This window comes from Crinia signifera, chromosome 4, assembly GCF_055691185.1.
Source record: "Crinia signifera chromosome 4, ASM5569118v1, whole genome shotgun sequence".
Taxonomy (NCBI): domain Eukaryota; kingdom Metazoa; phylum Chordata; class Amphibia; order Anura; family Myobatrachidae; genus Crinia; species Crinia signifera.
The window spans coordinates 114,480,044-114,506,106 of NC_139220.1; the positions used below are offsets into that span (position 1 = coordinate 114,480,044).

At 41.5% G+C, this 26,063-nt stretch overlaps 1 protein-coding gene across 2 annotated transcripts in view; it reads left to right on the top strand.

The window, feature by feature from the left end:
- CHST11 (carbohydrate sulfotransferase 11) overlaps positions 1 to 20,386 on the top strand; it is a 170,545-nt gene extending 150,159 nt beyond the window's left edge. For both annotated transcript variants that reach the window (XM_083182285.1, XM_083182284.1), the window contains exon 3: positions 17,247 to 20,386. In XM_083182285.1, the coding sequence (XP_083038411.1) occupies positions 17,247 to 18,095 (849 nt within the window). In that variant the 3' untranslated portion in view covers positions 18,096 to 20,386. The remainder of the gene's footprint in view (positions 1 to 17,246) is intronic.
- The last annotated feature ends 5,677 nt before the right edge of the window (positions 20,387 to 26,063 follow it).

The window sequence follows — 26,063 nt, forward strand, 5'->3', positions numbered from 1 at the left end:
AGATCTGCAGTAGCTAGGTCTACAGTTGAAAGGTCGATAACTATTGGTCGAACTGGTGAAAAGGTCGACATGTGGTTTTCATGTTTTTTTTTTTGTCGGTCAACAAGGACACCTTATAATTGTGCTGTGTCCCCTTGCATGGTTTACTGCTCGCACCACGCTTTGGGCATGGTTCATCTCTGCACTAGACACACTTGTTCATACTTTACCCATCCATGCAGAGAGTTAGATTACAAGTCTGTATTTTTACCAAAAAAACATGAAAAACTCATGTTGACTCCTTTTCATGTCAACCCAAACACTGTAGATTTAATGACTGGATACTGTTTTAATCACCCTGTGAATGTCTGCATTTACAGGAATAGATTAATGCTAGCAATGGATTTAAAAAAAAATCATTTATCTGACAAGACCTTTAAAACTTAAGGAAACTGTATTTTCCCTACACCTCTCTAGGGGTGGGATGTACTGAGGGAAAAGTGCAGTATATCCCCAGTTTTCAGGGGTTTTACTGCATTTTCAAATGTGTTAAGACCTGGCCACCGCGTTTTCGCCACCCCTTTGGATGGCAATAGCCTATGGGCTTCTGCCTTACCCTAGCAATGTAGTTGGAGGTCTTTCCGACTGCAGGGGGGAGGAGGAGGCATCGGGGACAGCCTGTTTCTGCTTCCTGGCATGGGGGGAGTGAGGAGAGCCCAGGGATTATTATGCTAAGCACATATATGCGGTTTGAGGAAACATTTGTAAATATAAACGTCTGCCATTTGCCTTTATGGCCAATTCAGAGGGACAGAAAAATTGCCACATTAATGTTTCTTTGGTTTTACTGTACAGCTCTTCATACTTTCACCCCCTTCTGTCTGTGTTCTAGCAGACTCTCCACCTCCCATCTTGTAAGCAGACACCTTATGTTGTATCCTATGAATTGTGTTCCTTTTTCATCTCAGAAATGTACTTGATGTCCCTGGCTCATTACTAAGAAGTGTGCAAGTTCATTTCTGTTTTATATATCTGTCCCTCCTCCCCACAACAAATGGTTCCTTACAGTTTAATGCATCAGTAGATGACCACCGCAGAATACTAAGTACATTGTGTCACTGGGAAGCAAGGAGAAAACAGCAGTGTTTATAAACCTGATTATACAAAGATGGACACACCATTGGTTGCCTGCTACTACATCTGTCTTATAGTGGATGTCCCTCCTCACAGGCTGCAGTCAAGACCTTAAAACACCAGTATACCTCACTTGCCCAATGCTGATAAGATGCACTTGACCTTGTAGTACAACGCTTCCCAATCTGTCGTCAAGGCACACTAAGGGGTAAATTTAACATCTCACCCGTGTCTGAGATTAGATACGAATATGAGAGCATTTTTTTAAAATATGTACAGTAATTTACTATGCTTCCTTGTTTTGGGGATCATGGTTTCTGATGGCATATGGAATTGTATTGTAAATGCATAGTTTATATGAGGATCATCAAACGCTCCCGTAAATGGCTTATTTTAAGTCCTAGTGACGCAGCCGGATGTCCTTCCGGCTGCAGGGGGGAGGAGGTGGCGCCGGGGACAGCCTGCTTAGCTGTCCCCAGCGTGAGGGGTGCAGGATGCAGCAGGGAGGTGACTGAGACCACCACATTACAGGTATCGCGATGAGCCTCCATCACCGCATCGCGAAGCCAGCCACATATGTTAGTACATATGCGCTGGCATCGCGGCGGACAGGCGACGAAGGGCGGCGATGAATATTAATACATCCCGCCCTATATGAGACATTTCACAAGTAATGAAATTATTGATTTTGGAAACATACTGCTGGTGTGGTTGTGTATTTCGTACTGTACTTCTTTTTTGAGGTGCTTATGCCCATTTCAGAGGTGTTTGAGAACACAAATCTTGGCAAATTTATATGAAAATGACTTCAGAGTAGGGCCTATATTGTATTTGTAATTACACCCTTGTTTTGAACTTCTATTTCAGCCAGCACTCCTACATCTTTTGGTAAACATCCATGGTTGGGAAGCCATGTTGTAACACAATAAATAAAGAATTAAAGGTTTGAAACTGGTTCCTCTTGTGAGCTATACAGGTGCATGATGCTGTTATTAAGAAACACTAAACAGGCATTTTGAGACTATATCAAGTCATGATTTTACTTTTATAGCTGTTCATAAATAATATGATAGAGATTATATTGGGCTGTAAATAAGCCGCACAACGCATGGGACATTTTTAGTTAGGGAGTCCTTCTAATCCGATAGGTTTAAAACCTCATCTAAATCCACAGCTGGGTAACTTACTGATTTAAGAGTAACCACAACATAATGCTGATAGAAAGACACAGTCTGTGCAAATTCATTATATGCTTTTATATTGTTACCTGAAAAACGGGCAGCTTAAAGTGCTTTATCTCACATTGTGATGGGGTAAGATAACAACATGTCTCCTTTTTTCTGCTGTAATAGTTTTGTTTATTATAATTGGTGGAAATGGATTTATGCTTGCTGTTTCCGCTTATACGGTGTATGTGCAGCACTTGTCTATTATAGTCTTTATGGTTGTTACAAGCAACAGGAGGTTTAAAATACATATGCCTGACATGTCTCTGAAAGCAAAGCAATTTCATGAGCAGAGTCTGACTTGTAGTCTTCCTGTGTAATTGTAATTGCGTGCTTCAAAAGATAACAATAGATACATAAAAAATATAAAATTACTGTGAACACTCTTTTTGGGGGGAAGGGTTGACCAGATTTGGTTTCCTTTTTTATTAAAGTAATTTTTTTTTTTTTTTTTTTTAGGCTATTAGTTATGCGGTTACCGTATATACTCGAGTATAAGCCGAGTTTTTCAGCCCTTTTTTTTTAGCTGAAAAAGCCCTACTCGGCTTATACTCGAGTGTGGGTCTGGGGCAGTAGTGTGTTACCTGTTAGCACCTTAGTGCTGCACAGTAGCATCCTCTGTGCCCAGCGGGAGGCTCAGCTCATATGAAATCTAAGACCTGACACTGCCCAGCGTGTGATGACCGTCGCTTCTCTGGCTGCAGGGAGATCAGCTCCTTCCCCTGCAGTTGGTCGGCTGGCTGTCTCCATGTTACTGAGCCGCACTAGCTAACAGACAGCCGCGGGACCCAGCGAGAGGGGAGGGAGGTGCTGAGCCTCCCATAGACTGGCATCTCCCCTCCCCTGGCTCCCATTGGATCTTGTGCGGCTCAGTTCACTAGGCTCCCATTGGATCTCTTGTGGCTGTCTGTAACATCTAGCCTGCCCCGAGAGTGACAGGCAGCCAGCATGTCCGAGGAGGGGGCAGGCAAAGCGCTGGGGAAGCCAGCTCACCAGGGGGGGAGGACAATATTAGCTGGGAGGAGGGGGGACAATATTAGCTTCTAGTAGGTGGCACACCACCGCAGCAACTCAGTGTAAGGGGGGAAGAGACACGTGCCTGCTAACATACAGCAGCAGAGTACATCAGATATTTTTTCACATAAAAAAAGGTTTGTCTGGTTATGAGCACATTAATTAAATAAATCATGTAACATGCAGGGGATGCATAGAGCAGCCTGTTTTAGGGCTCTTAATATACATGCTGCGTGTACGCACTGTTACTGCAAGTGTTGCGTTAGCATTTCCCATACATATGCGGTAATGCTGCGTATGCGGTTTACAAGTAGCTGCTGCATTTCCCACCCTAGGCTTATACTCCAGTCAATAAGTTTTCCCAGTTTTTTTATAGTAAAATTAGGTGCCTCGGCTTATATTCCGGTCGACTTATACTCGAGTATATGCGGTAATATATTGACATATGGTGGTATCCAATTAATCACAATATTTTCTAGTGGCTAATGGATTCACCCAGACTATCCATTTGGCCCTGAAAAGCAGTCATGAGTCACCACTTATTGGAGATCTTTTTCACTTGCCTCAGACAGGCAAAACAAAATCCCTAAAAGCAGCCACATTTTAATGCAAAAACTGTGCTGTCACCCCAAAAACATGTTTCGCTGAAACGGTCTTAATCGTGAAAATGTGTGTTTGGGGCATTCTAAAAGGATTGTTTTAAAAAAAAATAATTGGGAAAAATCTAAACAAAATACTTCCCGAAAATATTTTGCTGCTAACCCTTCTTCGCTCACATTATTTTAAGGAATTTGTTTCTTGTATGTGCAACTTATAAATGGGTATTTTTTACTCCTCAAACTTTCTCTTGCTAAAAATGCAGAAACACTGGGGTTTATTCTAGTTCAGATGTGTATATGCTAATATAACTCTACAAAACCCTTCCTCACTGGTATATACATGAGTCTGATTGTGCAAATGGCAGGAGACAAAATACTGCTTGGTGCATTTTGGAGGGGACACTGTGTTAGGTTATGTGCAAAGGGTTATGGCACGACTAGACAGTGAGGTGTTCATGAGTTCCCGTGTCAACAGGTGAACCGCTTGAGGAAAGAAACTTTTTAGGCTTCTGGTGGGAATAGCCCTGTAGCGTCTGCCTGATGGCAGCAGGTTAAACAAGCCATGGCCAGGATTTAGTTAGTCCTGGACTATCTTCGTTGCCCGTATAACTCTCTAACAGACAGGACTCCGACAGTCATTTCTCCGGCATCAGAATCCCAACTGACAGGAGCCCATCAGGGGAGCAAGTGCATTCAAGCCCCTTGCGGGCTCTGTGACTGGCTGCACTCACCACCTATTCTACCTCTGTGGGGGTTGTGGACCCCCACAAGGGAAAATAGCCTGTGTAAATCGGGACTCCGACTGTCAGGTTCCTGGCAGTCTGGATTCAGCTGTCTGAGAAACCACCGTCGGGATCCCGACTGTCGGTGAGTCATTCAGCACCTCATCACCGTGCATCTTTTCAACAATCCCTGTTACCTCCCAGTCACTAGGAATGCCCCTTACATTTCTATTACCATTCAACTAAACCTGAACACACTTACTGACACATTTGGCTTTAATATATTGTTACACAGCTTCTTTCATTTTGGAGCAATATGTACTTCATATACATAAGTTTATGTTTAGCTCTGTTGTAGATCCAGTTAAATAGAAATGTTTTATGTGAATGTTAATTATATAAAAAGAATAACTGTGTCTTTCCCGCTCACTTGTTATCAGATAATCCCAGCATTTCACACACATGTAAATGACATGACGTATCTGCAGTCTGTAATAGGGAAGGATGAAACTTTATGCTTCTTCTTCTCTATATTATGTCCATTTGTGCAGAGGTAATTCCTTTGTTTAACAAAGGCTGATAATGCCTTTTCTGGATTAGATTCTAGAGAGCAGCATTTACATTATGTTTAGGAGCCCCATACTTCCTGCAGACAGGGAGATTAGTAGGATTAAGGGGGTTTTGGTTGGATAAACCTATCTGGCGGTGATGATAAACCTGTGGCTTTAGAAGTAAACATCTCTTATCTATGGCGGTGTGTTCTGCCTCTGCTGTGTAAAAATGAGATGAAATCCATGCATTCTTAATAACTTATCTTTCTGGTTTGGCACTCTTTTTTTATCTATAAGGAAGAGAGCAATTCTGCATATTTACAATCATTCTAACTAGAAATGAAGTATTGAAGTCCATTTTACTTAATGTAAGATTATGATGAGGAGGGGGGTTATTATGTTATGTAATAGGAGAAAGATTGGGCGCTAAATAGAGTATGATGTGATTGCTTAAAAATAGTATAATAGAGTAGGCCCTTGTGCAGCCTTCCCTCTGCCCGCAGCAGCACAGTGCTATAGAGCCTGAGCACTACAGTAAGCATTAAAAATAAATGTGCAAAGTGGGTCCCCCCCTGGACTCAAGGGCCCAGGTGCCCCACATGCTGCACCCATTATAAATATGCCAGTGGTATGACCATAGAGAGAGGTAAAAACACAATATTCAACTTTGTTTCAATCGAGAAATATATATGATTTGCAAAGCATTTTTAAAGAACTGAAACATTTTTGGCAGATAAGTCTAATCTTTCCATTATTATCAGAGTGCCGGACCTCTAGATAGACATAGAGATAGATCGATATCTATGCACACAATTGCAAGAAAAAGTATGTGAACGCTTTGGAATTACTTGGATTTCTGCATAAATTGGTCATAAAATGTGTTCTGATCTTCATGTAAGTCGCAACAATAGACATACACAGTCTGCTTAAACTAATACCACACAAAAAATGATATGTTCTCATGTGTTGTTTTTTTTTTGTACACACCATGTAAACATTCACAGTCCAATTAAGGAGACGAGATTGGAGGTGTTGGTTAAAGCTGCCCTGCCCTATAAAAAACACACCAGTTTTGAGTTTACTATTCTCAAGAAGCATTGCCTGATGTGAACAATGCCTCGCACAAAAGAGCTCTCCGAAGACCTACATTTAAGAATTGTTGACTTGCATTAAGCTGGAAAGGGTTACAAAAGTGTCCCTAAAAGTCTTGATGTTCTTCATTCCACATTAAGACAAATTGTCTGTGATTAGAGCAAGAGCAAGTTCAGCACTGTTGCTACTCTCCCTTGGAGTGGTCGTCCTGTAAAGATGATTGCAAGAGCACAGCGCAGAATGCTCAGTGAAGAAGAATCCTAGAGTGTCAGCTAAAGACTTACAGAAATCTCTGACAGATGCTAACATCTCTGTTGATGAATTTACAATAAGTTAAACAATAAGTTAAACTCTAAACCAGAATGGAGTCCATGGAAGGACACCACAGAGAAAGCTATTGCTGAAGTTTGAAGTTTGCAAAAGAGCACTTGCATGTTCCACAGCACTACTGGCAAAATATTCTGTGGACAGATGAAACCAGTTGAGTTGTTTAGAAGGAACACAACACTATGTAAAAAAAAAAGGCACAGCACACCAACATCAAAACCTCATCCCAATTGTGAAGTGTGGTAGAGGGGGCATCATGGTTTGGGGCTGCTTTGCTGCCTCAGGGCCTGGACAGATTGCTATTATTGACGGAAAATAAATTCCCAAGTTTATCAAGACTTTTCCCGGAGAACTTAAGGCCATCTGTCCACCAATTAAAGCTCAACAGGACAATGACCCAAAGCAAAGAAAATATGCCCAGTCAGAGTTCTGGATTGAGATGCTGTGGCATGACCTCAAGAGAGTGTTTTGTAAAGAGGAATGGTCCAATTGTGCATGTCTGATATAGGAAACATTTGGTTGAGGGTATTGCTGCCAAAGGAGGGTCAACCAGTTTTTAAATCCAAGGGTTCACATACTTTGTCCACCCTGCACTGTGAATGCTTACATGGCGTGTTCAATAAAAACATGAGAACAATCATTTGTGTGGTATTAGTTTAAGCTGACTGTGTTTTGTCTATTGTAGTGATTTATATGAAGATCAGAACACATTTTATGACCAATTTATGCAGAAATCCAGGTAATTCCTAAGGGTTTATATTACAAATGTGTGTGTGTGTGTGTGTGTGTGTGTTGCAAACAAAAAAACAAACAAACGGAAAAGCGCACCATAAGTAAAGTATAAAACATGTTTTACTAAGGTCACAAACATACGCAGTAAACAGAGATGCGTTTATAGATGCCAAATCACTGGGTCCCAGCCTCAGCAAGATGGAAGTACAACTTGGCGCCCATGGCTCACATACAGCGATGTCTCTGAACGGATCAGACTGGAAATGTGTGTTGGCTTCTCCCAACGCATTTCATCCGGTAAGACTTCATCAGGGGGTGTTGACTAACCTCGCTAGTGCAGTTTAAACACCTCATTGCAGCAGACTTGTTGTTTAATTGGTTACCCTGTCAAATTTTCATTCATTCAAGTGCTGATACTTGCCAATTGCTGACATATAAAACAATACACAGTTAAAAGTACACACTTGGCGGCTTTTGAGTTGAAAGCAGCTCAAAAGTCAAAACTGAGCTGCTTTCCATTTGAGATAGTGTGTATGGGCCTTTAGGTGATTTTAGGTATGGACACCCATATTTGGTGATTTTAGGTCTTGTACAAATGAAGTATTTTATTCCCTGGTACACAAAAGAAAATTTAAATTTTGAGTGTAATGGGAAAGTATAAGAATAGGTTTACTCATTATATAGTAGGTGCAAGTGAAATTAACCTGGTCAGCTGCAGGATGAACACAGGCTTCAGTGAGTAGGAGCGCAGCTTAGCACAAGCGAATCAGAATATATGACCAATCAATTAGTATGGCCAAGAGATGCTAACCCAGAACAGAGTCAATAGAAGGTGGCACCACTGTAGGTTCATAGACTGCAACTGACAGACGAATCACCCCAGGCATTTGCAATTTGTTCATGTTCCTCTGCACACAATCCTAAGAATACCAGTAAGTGACATCAACAAACGTTATTATTCTTTTATGGGTATTCACAGTAGGTAATTGTAGTAGGAGCGGCTGAAGCATAATGAATCCAAAGAGACATCTCAGACTAATATGTGTAAATTGCTCTTTTGGTGTCAGGTGTTGTTACAATGCACTGCTTAGTGGATATGTTGAGTCATATTTTGCTTATTATTCTTCCTCTCACTATCTTATAATACTTGTAATTGATTTTTGTCTAATCTCTTTGCTTTGAGGAGATCATTACAATGTGACTGTCTAAAAAACATAAAATCCAAATTATAGCCAAATGCCAGAATTACTAAAGTCTTGTCTGTCTTGATTAAAATGACAGATAAGGAAGACTCTTTGGTGGCAATTTCAATCATCCAAATTATTCTCTGCGCTGATCAGTTGGTCCTCCAAAAACTCGGACAAAATCCTTCTTAAACATAATTAAGGCATCAGGGGGTTTTTTTGCCCCCATACTATTAACAGGTACAGTTACACAACGTATTCCTTTCTTTTTTTGTATTTTGTGTTCTTCAACATGAATAAAAATGTTTCCCCCTTACGAAAAACTGCATCCACTCCAAGTGTCAGATCAGCTCTGACCTTGTCAGAATTTCTTTATTATAATTTACAAAAGTGCCACATAAAGGAAGATTGTAACACAGAATCTGAGATACCAGTGTTCTGTACGGCTTTTACTGCTAGAATACACTGCATTGCAGACCTATTGAAGTGCTTATGAATATAAAACCATTGTGGCTGGATTACTGCCATTTAATCTCATTAGAGACTCCGTAACAGCTCACATTAATCTGACTTGCTCATTGGTGGCATTTAAAGGACTCAGAATGTAAATGTTTTGGTATATTTTCTATATAACAATTTGCTTCTCCGGTATCTTCTCTGTATTTGGGCTGTAACAATATTTGCCAACCGTTTTTTTAATCTACCATCCCATATTCCTTATTCCGCCAGTCAAGTTCTGTATTCCGTGTTTTTCGTAAACATACTCTGCCTTCTGCTACATTAACACATTACAGAACTAAATTGGAGACTGAAGGAAAGGGTTGGTAAGTTAGAATGAACTCATGATGACTATAAGGGCATGCCTGAAGGCTGATTGAATCCTAATAGGATGAGGAAAGGAACTGGAGAAGTTCGGAGTGGTCTGAGTAAAATCCTGAATGTGCCTATAGGAAGTGCTGGTCCGTGAGATACTGATGCAGCAATCTTTGCTTAACAAAGAGGGTGGGAGGGATTATGTTAAGAAACAAGGTTGAAGATGTAGGGGGGGGAATTCAGTTATGAGCGGATATTTTCACTTGTTTGTATCAGTGCAGCAATAGCCGCACTTTTCAGCAGACATCTCTGACTAAAAATGGCAGCATCGCTCACAGTGACTGTTCTTGGGTGCAATATTTAACTAAACTTCTTTTAATTGACTTGGCTGTATTTGTATTTATTTATACTAAAATAAGTCACTGTGAGCTACACTAGCATTTAATGGATATTTTGCGGATCTATCACTGCAATGTTGGCACTCCGTTAATTCCCCCTGTAGTTATGAGCGATCTGGTTGGGAGTATTGTCAGTAGGAGAAGCATAACCTTTAGGGATATAGAAAGCCAATGCTGTGAGATGGGAAGCAGAGGTAGAGTGATGAGAGAAGAAAAGGCGAGCGTCAGAGTCAAGAGTTATTATCTACCCTCTCTAGAGAATTTCAGTGGACATTGAGGAAAATTGTTGTTAATTCAGAGGATTTTCCTAGGTTTCCGATGTATAGGCGGACAGTCATTAGGTTGATCTAGTATGGTCAACATGCATTCGGTCCACAGGGTTAAAACGTAGACAGTGCTTAAATAGAGTAGTAAGAGCAAAGCAAGCCTGCTAGCTGTTCTGTGGAGTGCAAGAGACAGCCATCTTGGGGCATACTTTGTACCCTTGCTCTATGATTCGATAGTTCTATCAGTCCACTTATTGTGATTAGATATGGTTAAACATGCTTTTTTTTGTGTTGTCATTTTGACCTTACCCAATATTTACCTTTTACCTGTTGATCCTGTCAACCTAATGCATTTCGAACATATGGGGTCGACTTAATGACAGTCTATCTAGACAGTGTTAACTGAATCTGCAAGGGCTAATGCAAAGATTCCATTTATTAAAGCATGTTTCGTACATCATTTCAGCAGTGGTGCTAAACTGTGTTTCCAGTCCTGTTTTATAACTGTATAGATAGATAGAAATGCTACAAGATGTCAGTACTGACTTGCTGTTAGCTGACTAGCATTTTGCTCGTTAGCCAACACCAGCCAGAAAGGGACCACAATGCAGCTTTTTTTTATGTAGATCTGACGGTCATCTAGAACAGTGGTTCCCAACCTTGGTCCTCGAGTACCCCCAATAGTTCACATTTTCCAAGTCTCCAAACAGAATCAGAGGTAAAATAATTAGCTCCACCTGTGGATCTTTTATCATGTGTCCATGAATGAATGTACCTGTGCACTTACAGGGTGACCTGGACAAAGTGAACTGTGCGGGGTACTTGTGGACCAAGGTATGGAATCAGTGGTCTAGAAAGCTAGGTAGTCACTAGGCTGCCTTACTACAGCTCAGCTGGAAAACTGCCACTGCTGGGTCACACTCCCAAAGACCCTGATCTACTCTTCTGAGCATGTGCCAGACGAGGCTTCCCTTTACTTGTGCCAGTCTCTTGATTTTGTTCGGGAGGAAAAAAAAGAAGCCACTTGAAAAGCGAAATCTGCCAGGAGTTCCAAATGCAATTTAGAGGGACACACTTGTAAACCTGAATATGCATATATACCGGATATTCTACAGTTATTTCAATAGTTGCAGATTCCAAAAAGCCCACTGCCAGCACCAAAAGCGTTAAACATTATCCTCTGATCACCCCCCTTTCTTCTCTCTTTCATGCAGTGTGAAATGAGCCTGTTGGTGCAGAAAATAAATGACTAATTGGGAGGTGTTTTTATTTGCATGTGCCTATTTTGCCTGTCATAAAAGTAGACAAGTGTACTGAGATTACCTGGTCCTGCTGTGTCCAGGCGGCTAGAAGAAAAGGCCCTGAGGCTTTTTAATAGAGATTTACCTGTGGGTAGCAAATTTGTTTCCTAATAGTATTGAGTCTGGAAGTTGATGAATGTCAATTAGGTTGGTATAGAGGCTCCAAAAATCTCTGCCACCTGTTGTGCCACGGCTCATAACACACTGCCCATACGTAGCAGCTATGTACTGCCTAAGGCTAAGAACATAGGAACAACCCTTACCCCTCTCCCTATTGCCCTAATCTTGTTCTACTTTTTAACACACTTTCATAATCTAATTGCAGCACTTGGGCATCTGATGGGCTCTTGTCAGTCAGTCTACCAAGTATATCGCTTTCCCGCATAAAATGTTTCAATATTTTGCAACAATAATATATTCACAAAGCAAGCTTAGGTGCCACAAACATGTCTGCAATATCCAATACTGATTTCTAAAAATGTAGAAATGGTGTCTGTACATTGAAGCAATTTACATTTATAGTGTAGAATTAAAAAAAGAAAGTTTTTAGATTCTTGTAAATGTTGCAAATCTATAAAGAAAATGTATCAAAAAAATATACAATGAATATCACTGGGGGGGCGGGGTTATTCTGGAAGCTAAGGAAAGCCACCTTGCTCTACCAGCTCATTAGATGCCTTTTTGAATGATATTTAGTATTTTGGCGGACCACCATCCCCCTGTCGCTGATCCTCTTACCCCCCACATGTTGCCGACCCTCTCCATCATCGTCGGGGAGGTTCGGCCACGCTAGGCCATTTGTGTGCTCCCAGGGGAGCAGGGGCTGCTGCAGAAGGCAGCAGCTGCCCGTTCTGTGATGAGTATTTCTGGGGCAGGACAAATCTGCCATAGCAAAACCCACCACTCAAGGGGTTAAGGGTCTATTTAAGGGAGCCTGTTTATTGTATCGAATTCAGGCCATCAAGAGAGCACTGCAGAGACGGGGGATTAGAGAGCACAGCCTCTCTCCCCCGCTCAGCACACGCTGCTCAGTGCCATATGCTGAGCACGGAAGAGAGGCAGCAGCAGCCTGTGCACCAGCACACAGCCTACACATTTTTTCTTTTTTTTTTTTACAGGGGTGTGGCTATTTATTGGGGCCCGGCAGCGCTCTCGGCGGCCCTGGTTACATTCGTAAATCATAAGCTTTCCAACAACATATCACAATGCATGAAACAGAATGGACTCTTATGGCAGCACTCTAAAAGGTATCATCCGATTTAAACCCATCTTTCAACTTAGATTGTCCCTTAAAATGTTAAGGTAGTGTGCAAAGTTTAAAGACGATTAATTTGTTTGAGAGTTATTGTGGACTTTCCATACACACACACACACACACACACATAATTCAATTATATGTATGTAGATAGCAAATATTTATGGAGACAGCTATTATAAATCTGAGAGCCAGTGTAAACTAGGGAACATTTGGAAAGAAATAGGGACATAGCAGTTTGGAAATATGTCGAGCCTTCCATAATTGAGGAGTTGTAGATGGTGAGCTTATTACCCAGTGTCTTTCCAAAGTATTATATGCATTGCTTGGATACATTTACAGACTGCATTGTGCTACTAAATGAACTGGACAACCCAATAAATCATTAACCAGTCCGCTTCTAATGCTTATTTTACATAATGTGGTTGGCATATGACCATAAGCAGCTGATTGGTTGCTGCTTTATTTCTGTCCATTTTCTCTATCAGTATGCTTTGATAAACATCCCCAACAATCAGTTACATTTAGTTGGGATTAGTGTGGTCATTTCAAATGTGAGCAGTGAACAAAGCAGGATAGAATGTAGACCCCCCCCCATTTATTGCTTGCACAGGAAAGGGGTGGATCATAGGGTCAACAGTGCCATCCCGTCTAGACTGATCCCAAAAGTCGACATGAGCTTTTCCCGTTTTTAGTGTCCGTTTGTAGATTTGAGCATGTGGATCGGCCTGCCATGCCTGCCATGAGCCTTGCTCTGCTGCGTGCTTCACACTTTACCATCAACGTGGACTATTTCAAACCATACATAGACATCAGACCAATAAGTCTTCACGCAAGCTACAGTATATTTACGTTTTACAAATGTATGTGAGCATTCTACCAAGATCACCCAAGATGTGTTCACCCAAATGTATTGAACAGCTACCCAGACAAATATCTGTCTCACCAGAAGGTGCTGACCTGGATGTGTGGTTCTTTTAGGCCTAAACACGTTTATCTCTGCAGTATTGATCTAAAGGGGTAAATGTATTATACGTGTTCTTTTGGCTTGGTGGCATAAAGGTGCTCACTAACCAGCGAATATACGGAGAAATTCAGGGCCTGATAAACCAATAGGCTGATCAAGCTGCAGCCTAGAGAGCTGGGTCCTGGGGAGGAGTAGCTCATGGGCACTCACCACCATGGTTCTGTGTGGTGTGCATTCAGCTCCCTGGCTGTTGAGGGGCTCAAACCAGTGCCGACGGACATATGGCTCCTGCGGTGCGTGGCAATGTGTAATGGCCATTATGGTGTGCAACAATATGTAATGGGCACTACATTGTGTGACATAATGTGTAATGGGTACTGCGGTGTATGACCATGTTTAATCGGCATTATGATATGCGTAATCCTGGCACAGTGTGTCGGGGCTCTTTCAGATCACTATTTTGATCCGTGGTCTGACCCTTTCACTCCAAAACCTGTACCGCCCATTATACACAGGGTGACCTGGGTTGAAATGACGGGTTGGTCGACCCTGGTTATTCAGTTTGGTGCTTTCACATTTCACCTTGACCTGGGTTATACATGCGATCTGAAAGGGGTATGAAGGGCTCTACCTGGCACAGTGTGCACAAGTGGTACTACTACAAATAGAGCCATGTTCATCTATCTATTTAATAGGATTAAGTGAGACTTAATCCCCTGCTGCATTGTTCTATTGTATTGCAGTTGAGAATAATAGATAATAATAAGCCTTGGTGAGCCATGGCTCCCCAGAGAAGGCTAGTTGCAGAAGGCCCCATCTGTATGTGGTGTATTGTGAATAACTGACACTACTGTGACACTATTATGTGTCTAAGCCACTTTCCCACAAAGCTATACCCTAAATTCTTGAAACCCACCTTCGGCGCACACTGTTCCTGTTTTCAGTATATTTTTGTACCTGGGCCCACAACTCTCTAGTTTGGACAATGACAACTGCATCTGTCAAAATGGATAGCTGCAAGTGTCTGAATGGTCAGTGCCACTGACCATTCTTACATTGCCACACTATTTTACAGATAGCAGCACGGTTAACGACACAAGTGCATAGCGTTTCTTTCACCTTACTCACACTGTCGCAGTCATACATGGGGGAGAACACAGGCGGATTTAGCAGTCTGGCCACCCCATGGCACATTATTTACTATTTCCCTCCTCTATCTCTCCAGTCCCCCCCCCCCCCCCAAATGTATTTGTTCCACCTCATAGAATAGAATTTTCCTACTTATAGAATAATGAGCCTCTAGACTGTCTATAGTGAGAATTGTAACCCAATAATGCCTTTAGATCCCATGCATTGACCTGCTCCAGCTGACGTGCCATCCCTAGACATGTGCCTAATGGGAAATCCGGCACTGAGGGGTAGATGTATGAAGCAGTGATACGGAAGGAGAAGTGATAGTGCCTGGTACTTGTATCACCGGCTAGTCAGCATTCAACTGTTAAGTTACAGGCTGGGTTTAAAAAGGGACAGTCAGGATCTGATTGGCCGGTGATAAAATACCAGGCACTTTATCACTTCTCGCTTATCACTGCTTCCTACATTTTCCCCTTAGGGAGAAGCGGTATCAGTGCACATAGCATATGCTGATACCACTTCTCCCCTCCGTACATTTACTCCACAGGAACTAGCCATCAATTTTACTGAGTATATGGTAAGCTTAACTATGGTCAAAGAGTCCCTAGTCCCTAAAGAGTGCTACAATTACCAGTTTTCTGCCTATTTAGTAAAACTACAAAAAAAGTACTGTAAGTATACTAAAAAAAAATAAACTGTAGAATCGTAATTATGTTTTGTGCTAAATAACACAAGTTGAGTCTCTCATATATAATATCAGATTTTTCCATATTTTGTAATATTTGCTTACCATAATGACATATACATTATTGGGGTTTGGAACCAATTCTAAACACCAAATGGATTTCTGTTTTTCATATCCACTTTATGCATATAGTCGTCTTAACCCATTGAGTGCTTTTATATATGGTAACAAATATGTGACTCACATGTCCCAGTAAGGAGTACATTTTCTTCTATATAGGCTGGGTTCTGTGTTGTTTTTAACGATGTCTATTAAATTTTGTGTTTTATAATAGTTTGTAGTTAATAGTGCGAGTACCTGAAAATAGTGTTTCCTTTTTACAATTCTTTAGCCATATGAATAGGGAATTAGATTTTTGTTTACTCTATTTTTCATTTAGCTTTTGGGAATGGAAATATACGGAGAGATTGTAAATGAAATATGGAACAGGCACTCTTTGTAAAGAAGCTTTTCACCCAGTAGTTGAATGAATGTTATTCATAGGAAGTATAGTTTTACTTCATATAGATTAGTAACGGACTTTACAGTCTGTAACCTGAAAAATGATTTGCATTACGGTGTTGTGGTAACGGGCAGTTCTCTATTATGGATATTACACGGGAAATCTATTTCAGCTTTATGATGTATTATTATTATTATTCTATAGTTACTGTACCACTCTTAACCAGAAAAGCTATTATCCAGTAAGAATGAAATCATCATTTGATGTCCTGCACTTTCTACCTCAAATGATTTGGTGTTAAGTCACCAAGAAGATATGACCATATAAAAACTCAGTGCAGTTGTGGGCTGTTATACAAGTCCCAAAAAAGCCTTATAGCCACTATATTATACAGTAGGTGGTGCAATATTCCATACAATGAATATGGGAAGCTGATATCACCATGTATATAGACCAGGGGTCCTTAAACTATTTTGCTCTGGGGCCCCCATCAGACAATATAAATAATTACAGGACCCCAGCAAGTTACTGCAGAATGTCATCATATCACATGTATAGTCAGCAGGCAGCACATACATGGCAGCAGCATTGTGGAGGCACAAAATGATGGGAGGAGTCTAAAATAACAGACAATTCAACAGATTGTTCAGACTCCTTGTATCACTGACTGAGATTAGAAAAGTCATCAGCCTGATGGTCAGCAACATGGAGTCGTGACCCCATGCGGACAAGGTCTGGACCCACTTTGGGGTCAGGACCCACAGTTTGAGAACCGCTGATATAGATTATATACACTACAGCAGGCATTCCCAACCACGGTCCTCAAGGCACACCAACAGTGCAGGTTTTAGTGATATCCAGGCTTTAGCACAGATGGTTTAATCAGAATCACTAAGGTACTAATGAAGTCACCTGTGCTCAAGCCTGGATATCACTAAAACCTGCACTGTTAGTGCGCCTTGAGGACCGTGTTTGGGAATGCCTGCACTACAGTGAGGTAACAAAATGAGACCTAATAACTTCTAAATTGTAGCTCAGCCATCTATATTCTAGCAATCTGCACATTTACTTATTGGCATCCTGAGAGCAGAGTTATATCACACAAACTCCGGTATTGTAAATCCCAATATGTCTATCTATACGTTGCCTATTTGGAAATATTGCAATTCATTAAGATACATTTATGGCAGGCGTGTCCGTAAGTATTAATCGCATTGCTAGAATCTGACATTTGTACAGTTTTGTTCACAATGTAATAATACATTTTACACAATTTTGTATGCTGGTTCTTGTAAAATTACTGAAAATTGGATAAGATGCTTAGTTTAAAGTATACCTAAATCTATATTTGTTCTTCTTACACAGGTGGACCTTTCCGGCAATGCTCTTTTATACCAAATGAGGCGTGAGCAGGTTACAGACATGTGTCGGGCGAATAATGTGTTAGGCAGGAAGCGTCGTATGCTGACTCCCAATGACTTGAAGCACTTGGTGGTGGATGAGTACCACGAGATGATTTACTGCTATGTGCCAAAAGTGGCCTGCACAAACTGGAAGAGGGTAATGATGGTCCTTACGGGAAGAGGGAAATACACTGATCCCATGGAAATACCAGCCAATGTAGCCCATGTCCCTTCCAATCTAAAAACCCTCAATCAGTACAGTATTGCAGAGATCAACCATCGATTGAAAAACTTCATGAAGTTCCTCTTTGTCCGGGAACCTTTTGAGAGGTTGGTTTCAGCCTACAGAAATAAATTCACCCAGAAATACAACACCTCTTTCCACAAACGCTATGGCACCAAAATAGTACGGCGGCAACGGAAAAATGCCACCCAAGCAGCGCTGCATAATGGCAACGATGTCAAGTTTGAGGAGTTTGTTGCTTATCTTATCGACCCACACACCCAAAAAGAAGAACCATTTAATGAGCATTGGCAAACTGTGTTCTCACTTTGCCACCCATGTCAAATTCATTATGATTTCATAGGAAAATATGAAACCTTAGAAGAGGACTCTAATTATGTCTTGCAGTTGGCAGGAGTGCGTGACTACCTAAAATTTCCCACGTTTGCCAAGTCTACAAGAACTACTGATGAAATGACTGCAGAGTTTTTCCAAAACATCAGTTTAGAGCACCAAACACAACTGTACGAATTATACAAACTTGATTACTTAATGTTTAACTACTCAGTTCCAGCTTACCTGAAATAGGAATGAGCGCCCATCTCTATGTCGATGAAGACATTTGTTGCAGTGTGAATATAGGGACATTTTGTACATTAACAGAAGGCTGAAATGGGGATTGGGGTGGGGATGTTCCATTTGTACTGCGAGCAGTACAAACAAAATTTAATTTAACTTTCTTCAAAATAAGAGACCGCTCTCTAAAAATGAATTTAAGCTAAGCTGAAGACAGACAGACTACTACTGTGCTCTTCTGAATTTCAACGGCACCTTTATTCTGTATGTAAATTGTCTATAAATTATTTATAGTTATTTAAAGAATGTTTCTTGGTCTGTTGGTCTACTGTATGTCTATATATATAGATATAGCTTTATATTTGCATTATATCTATATATACAGATTTCTTCTATTTGTATGTGTGTGTATATACATATAAAAATGTATATATGTACATATTTTGAGAGCCAAATATTAAGCAATTCATTCTCATTGTTGATTATCCTTCCTGTCCAGTTTAGTAGACAATGAAATTACCTGAGTAAACAATAATCTGACCTTTATGCCTTGGCTTAAGTGTTAAATCCAGAATACATGTTCATCAGCTTAATTGATGTAAGTGCATTAGAGGAAGAGAAACTCTTCACACTATATAATGTAATCGCCTAATATCTACTGATACCCTTTTTATTAGCAATTTACACACAGACTAGATTCCATTACAGACACCACAGGCCTGCCTTGTGCTTTTCACTATGTCCAGCCTGTTTTTCTCAGGGTTATAGAAGATCATTCAGCAAAACTTGCTATATCCGTTCCTTTGGAATTGTACATTGTATAAAATATGTACAATAATTACATTACAATAATTTCTAATGTACAATAAATACATTATGTAAAACAATATGCAAATTTGAATTGTTAAAGTCAAAGTTGTTTTTTTAGGATAGATATGTGTTCATTCTAGCACCTGCCGTCTTTGAAAACCCATGCAGTTCCTCTTCCCTGCCTGGGGCGTCGCAGTCTGCTGTAGTGCTTCTGTATATCAGCACTGATATGCAAACCAGACCTGTGCTAGAAACACCACCGTAGACAGCGACACCCCAGGCAGGGAACAGGAACTGCATGGGTTTTCAAAGATGGCGGTGCTAGAATTAACACTACATAAGAATATAGGAGTTCTCTTCTGGTACAGCTCCATGTATCTTCCCACCTAGTATATGGACATAGTATACATGCATTTAACTGGAATAGCTTAACTTTGAAACTCCTAGTACTATGATTATGTCACTTACTATAGTATTAGGTAAATGATAAAAGCTGCACTGAGCTTCTGGCCTGTATCTCCTCATCTTCTGGTAAAATGTCCCCATATATTTACCTAATGAGCAGCGGAGGAATTTGGTGGCTGGCCATTGACCTAATAGAATTCAGTCATACTCCGCACTGCTGAAAAACTCTGCTCTTCTCAAGTACCATTAAAAACTAATCAGATAACACAATAGAGCAAAAATGATCTAGGAGGTTGCTAGTAAAAAAAAAAGTAAAATGTATATAAAGTACATACAAATGCTCAACATTCTATACACTAGGTTTTAGGTTTTGTTTCCCTTGCTGATGTATCTCTTAACCTGAGAAATATTCCAACCAATGATATATTTATTGGAAGTTGAAAACAATTTAATGATTTTGCTGAAACATGTATTTAAGTTCCATTTTGCCTCTTAACAATGCAATGTGTTCCCATTATTTACCTGCAATGAATAATAAATGACCTAGTTCTATAATTCATCTGAAAGTAGAAGGTCACACTCTCCACCGCTGGGCTTGAATGAGCTGTAAGATTTGCGGAGCACATTTCTTGCATATGACCATGTAGTATTTGCCAGAGATATAGCAACCTATTACAATCCATAAAATAAGAAACTGCCTTCACCTGTCCTGTCAGGTATTGTATTTTATTTTCCTGCTGGTCAGTAAATGCTTAGTTTTATTGCTATATTTTGACCTTAATGTGTTCCACGTTTATAGGTCATCAACAGAAATATTGTTGTGATATAGATAGTAATGATACATTGAAACTGTTGTGTGTTCCCTCTCAAGTGAGGTGTACTGTCTTCATTTTGTATATAATGTTCTTTAAACTCTTCCCTCCGCTTCAGGTTTGTGCATTACTTTGCAGAGCAATGTTTTGCATGCACCTCAAGCTTTAAATGGCTAAAAGAATCTGTATTCTACTGGAATGGCCAAAAGATAATTTATTAATAATGTTTTAAATTGTACAAAACATTGATCCAAAATAAATTCATTACTTATGCAGTGAGCAATAATTGTGGTAATTGATGTGTGTAGGAGGTTACTCTGTAAAATCACACAGATGTGGGCAATAATAATATGGAGAAAATGTAGGTACGGTCTGCCGGGGGTATAAAAGGTATAAGGATCTATTCACAATGTTGGGACAAAACCAAAATAACCCTACCTGAATTAGAAATTGGATTTCATACTATAACTGAATGATGGACGGTTGAAGCCAAATCCGTACATACTAATGGGTCTTTATAGCACAAAGTATATGCACAAATTAGGGCTTATGTGGAATTATATGACAAGATTTTATTAGGAGTCACACTGATCACCAGATACATCCAAGCTCAAAATATATAGGATGGGAGTTATGGGGCCTATATATTGCTAGATGCTAAAATGCTTAGAGCACAGGGATGTGCCGCTGAGCGATCTGTCAGGGCCAGTGTTCTCTGTGAGAACGCTGGACCTGACTATTAAGTAGATGTATCCAGCATGCTGGGCAAGGGCGTAACTACTGTACCATAGGTGCTAGGAGTGCAGTTGCTATGGAGCCCAGAGTTGCAGGGGGGCCATCTTTGCTGTTTTAAGTAATATGTTTCACATACATTTATCACCATCAGTTGCTAAATAGGGGGCCCTTACAAACATTTGCTATGGGGCCTATGAATATCTAGTTACACCTCTGGCTCCTCCCCAGTCTCCAGTGCAGTCTGATAGCCGCTGGCAGTCATCCGTGCACAGACCCTGGCCACTGCAGAGCTCACTCAGGAACAGGTAATTAGGTGGGGTGGAGGTGCTCCTATCTACTTCATAACACCCCCCCCCCCCCCCCCCCCCGCAAGTGAGAGCCTGCTTCCTCACAGACTGCATGTGCCTGCAACCCCCTCCCCCCACAAGTGACCACCTGCCACCCTCTCTCTTCTTTGTTTGCCTGCGACACCCCCACCACAAGTGAGCCTGCCACCCCTGCATTCTGCTGCATGTGCATTTGACCCTCCCGTTGTGTGACATTTTGCACTCTTCCTCCCAGTCCCTATCACTTTACATTTCCATCTCTCTCCTATGTTCTCCTCACACATATATGGGTCCGTACACACTGAACGATATGCAGCACCAATGATATCATTAAAAATATCATGTCACCGCAAAAATGAACGACCTGGTGTCTCAGTGATTCCTTCTCTCTCTCTCTCCCCCTGACCCCCCTGTTTCCTCTCTCTCCCATCCCCTAATTGTATTGACAACCACATGGGGGGCCCTAATAAAGACTTTGCTATGGGGCCCACAGAGTTCTAGTTACGTCCCTGTATGAATCCCTAATGTTTCCTTTGCCTTTACTCCTTTGCTTCTCTCATCCTTACTGATCCTTGTCATCTGCTTTTCATCCCTTACCCACTGCTCCAATTTTTATCAGTGTGATGCTGGAATTGTGACTGTGGCAATACAGAGCAGTGAGGTCTATCCATAATATTTCTTTGCTGACACTTTATCACTCTACCCCCATGCATGCCCCTTTAGAGAGACTTCCTACAGCCCAGAAGCCCTGTGCTCCTTTGCCCACCCTCCCCAGCAATACCCAGTGGACTTTCCCTAATTTGCCTTGAATATTCAGAATAATCTCCCAGAAAAGATACAAAATGCACTGCAGAATGGAAATGAATGTAATGCCTCTGTCACTTTACAAAACATTATTTTACCTTTTCCTCTTCAATTTTGTATGAACTATTTTAATTTTTGAACGTTTGTACAGCTATAGCAGTTTTTGACCGTTCTAAATTAATTTCAAATATGGCAGCATGTTTTATGCTTGGTCACAACATGGACTATAATGCTGCTCCGAAATCTTAAAAATAATCTCAGGAGCAACAAAATCCCAAATAACATTTTGGACATTAAAAATCTTTGTTGGTAATCTACTACACAATCCCTCTACAGTCAGAGCGATTCCTCTGTATTTCAGGCACCCACCTCTTTCTGGTAAAGTGAAAGAAGCTGTGTTAGTTTAAGGGGGTGATTGTTGTTTGGGTGCTCACCAATAGAGGGTACCAGCGGGCAGCAGTTAAATTGTACAGCCTTATGGCCACGCATGCTACCGGAATTTCTGCTTGGGTCCTCCCAAGCTGGTGAGCAATAATGTGTGAAAATTCCCATTTGGGCGCCTAAACAGCATTTTGCACAGCCAGGCCTGTAGTTGGTATATCCACTTTGAGCAGCTAAACCCAGTGCTTTTGGATGGATTTGCTCTTTCTGGCACCAGAAAAAATGATTGAATCAGCCCTAAACTTAGTCACCAAACTGTTGAGCACCCCAGTGAGGAGATCACAGAAATAATATCAGCAGAGAGCAGGCGTATCCCTGACAAAGATGGTAGATTACATTACAATCTTCACTCATTGTTTAATGCAGTGGTGGGGAACCTCCGGCCTGTGGGCCATATACGGCCCCCGAAGACGTTTTTTTGGGCCACCCACCAGCCTGACGGCTGTACAGCGAGTCTCATACAGGGGAAATCTCGCGAGAGCTACTGACCTCTCGCGAGATTTCCCCTGTATGAGACTCCCTGCACAGCCGCCGGACCACACAGACCAGCGACTTGTAACCTGCGGCAGCCGCCGGACGATTTGTACGGGGTTTTTTTGTGGCCCTCGAAACATTATGCCTCAATGTAAACGGCCCTCGGACCCCAAAAGGTTCCCCACCCCTGGTTTAATGCAACACTACAGCATTCCATTGAATTTGTTTTTTTTATTTTTACAAAAAAGGTGTTTTTTTCTTATTTTACTATCCAAGCGGGCATACATTGAGAATATATTGTGCCGAGCATAGCGAAGAAAAGTGCTCAAAGAATGGCAAGCGAAGCGAGCCATGCGAGGGGACGTGGTACTTATATGGTGTTCACACCAAAATACATGAAAGATTCAGGTCAACCTCTTCCTGGTTGACCTATGTGTCGACCTAAAATCTGTTAACAATGTGACCCATATCCCTCCCAGAGATGCTTGAGGTGTGCATGTGAGCTTTACATGCAATAGGCCACAATAACCTGAACTGTGCTAGCTACGGAACTCCTTTCTGAACAATGATTACATAATACTTGCCAACATTCTGCATAAATGCCTTCAATAGGTTTTACCAGCTGTAATTAATCACTAAGTGGGATTCATCCAGGGCTGACTGGTGCTAAACAATGCACAACATAACATCGACTTACTACATAAATTCCTTCAATACTAATTTTATTGAAATTCACAAACTAGGTCTGTTATATCCTCCCAAGAGAATCAGTTGTTAGCAGGAGATGATGATCACAAAATTCCAATATTTGTCAATACACTGGTAAATCTGATTCAACCTAGACTCCCATTTTAAACATCCTTATGTGGTACAGTATATTGAGATTTCTGCATCAAAATGTACAGTACTTATGTTAGTTGGGCGCCCAGTATACTTAGTACGCTCATACCCTCACTATCCATGTCGGCATGGAGTTGATTTTCTATAGTGTGGCGAGCCACCAAGCCCGAAGCGTGGCGAGCGTAGGCGGAAAACTAAGTTTAGCTCCCCACTAACATATACAGTAAGTACCAAATGTACTATTCTAAATCCAAGTACACACTCCAATGTGTCTTGCTTAGGAGTAAGTGTGTTGCCTCTAACTTTCAATGAAAATAATAGCAGAAAAAGAAATACGCCTACATACAGGATTTTTGTTCTAACATCCAGTGGTGTATTTATAATGTGTGCACACGGGCTTCTGAGTCCTGGGGGGCCCACCACACACCCATTTATTATAATCTCTGGAGTCCCATGTTAAGGCAACAATGCTGTTGGAAAAAGGAGTCTAAGGGGCCCATTTATCAAGGTTCGCATTTACAATACGATCTGGGTGGAATGTTGCTGCCCACTATCCCATTGTAAAATGCGGTTCCGTTGGAGGTACTCTATGTATCATACCTCATGGCCCAGGGACAGGGCTCCGAAAAGAGCCCATTCCTGCGATGGCCGGAGCCAGGGAATCTGTGCATGCACGGTTAGCGCTGACCCCCATGCCAACCGCAATGCCACCAGGGCAGTGTATACCCGTAGCCATAGGCTACAATGGGCTATCGCCATCTCAGAATGGCGATAGTCCAGGGATGTAAAGCCAGCTACCCATTGTTGATACATTGGGCACCTTCACATCCCCCATAGAAACCTATGGGTGAAGGGGGGATTGCAGCAGGGATCGGAGATTCCTGCTGCGGTCCCCCTTCGATACATTCAGGGTCTACTTAAAATTTGCGGCTTACCCCCGAAACAAGTGTTTCTTTGATAAATGTGCCCCTATTTGCGTTAGTACTCAGACTCGCTAGGCAGCTCTGCACTGTAGTCTGCAGAGAGAAGGCAGCATGAATGGATGAGGCTGCACATGAGCCGCCTACTCTCTTAAAGAGCTCCTGCTAACATCTACTGTATAACCAGCTATACCAGAAACCTTTTCCCCCATGCTTTTCTAAGTTACAGTTTGACCTGACTTGGCACTCTTAAAAACTTGTCGCTATACAGGACTAAGCTGCTAAAAAAGAGAATTATGGTAGACCTACCTTAGGTCTTTCTTCGAGGTTCATGGTATTGTAGGTGGTTCAGAAGACCGTGGCAACAATCAGTGAAGCTTTCAGGTTTCCCAGGATGCACGGCTCCTCTCCCATATAACCCTGCCTCCATGCCTAGCTCATCAGTTTGTTAGCCAGCCAATAGCAGGAAGCGGAGAAGGAAGAAGATAGACAAGAGCATGCCAGTGCACTTACTCACACATACATAGAGTGAAGGAGGACCTGACTAAGGTCATGGAAGTCACAATTTGTGTATCACAAAAGAATAACTCAGGCTTAATTAAGATTGGGTGCCCTGTGGGTACCATGAACCTCGAAGAGAGCGAGCTAACCTAAGGTAGGTCTACCATAACTCTTGTTTTCTTCTTCGAGTTCCATGGTCCCACAGGGTGACATTGGAGATGTCCAAAGCAGTACTCAAGGGAGGGTACCCACCTGAGGTGTCAGAAGAACCCGATGACCAAAGGAAGCATCCTGGGAGACTAACGTGTCAAAATGCATAGAGCTTTTGTAAAGGTATGAACAGATAACCACGTTGCAGGCTTGCACAGCGGACGCCCCGGGGTGTGCCGCCTATGATGGACCTACCGATCTGGTAGAATGTGCATTTATTGACAATGGTAGAGGGATATTAGCTTGCTGAATGACCATACTAATCCAGCGAGCAACAGTTTGCTCCCTGGCCAGCCCTTTTTGTGAAAACCATATAGTACAAAGAGGGTGTCTGATTTCCTGCTGGAAGCAGTGTGGTCCAGATATATAGTTAGACAGAACTGCAGCACAAGCCTTACATGATAAGAGCAAGGGAGACTGTCTGAGTATGCCCCCTGTTTAGCAGTCATGTATGTTGAAAGCAGACAAACAAGGAGGTAACATACACAATAGGTATAGCCTTGATAGGAAAACCTAGAGTGATAACACAGCAGTATGTGACTATAGAGGATAAACCTCTAACTCTTCTGACTCAGAAGATATGAAACAACAAGGGACAGTAATAAGCATGTACAGAGCGAAAAAAAAAACAGACTAGCACAAGTCACATATAATAGCTGGGGCAAAGCTATGCCACTGCACCCCAATCAACCACTAAGCCCC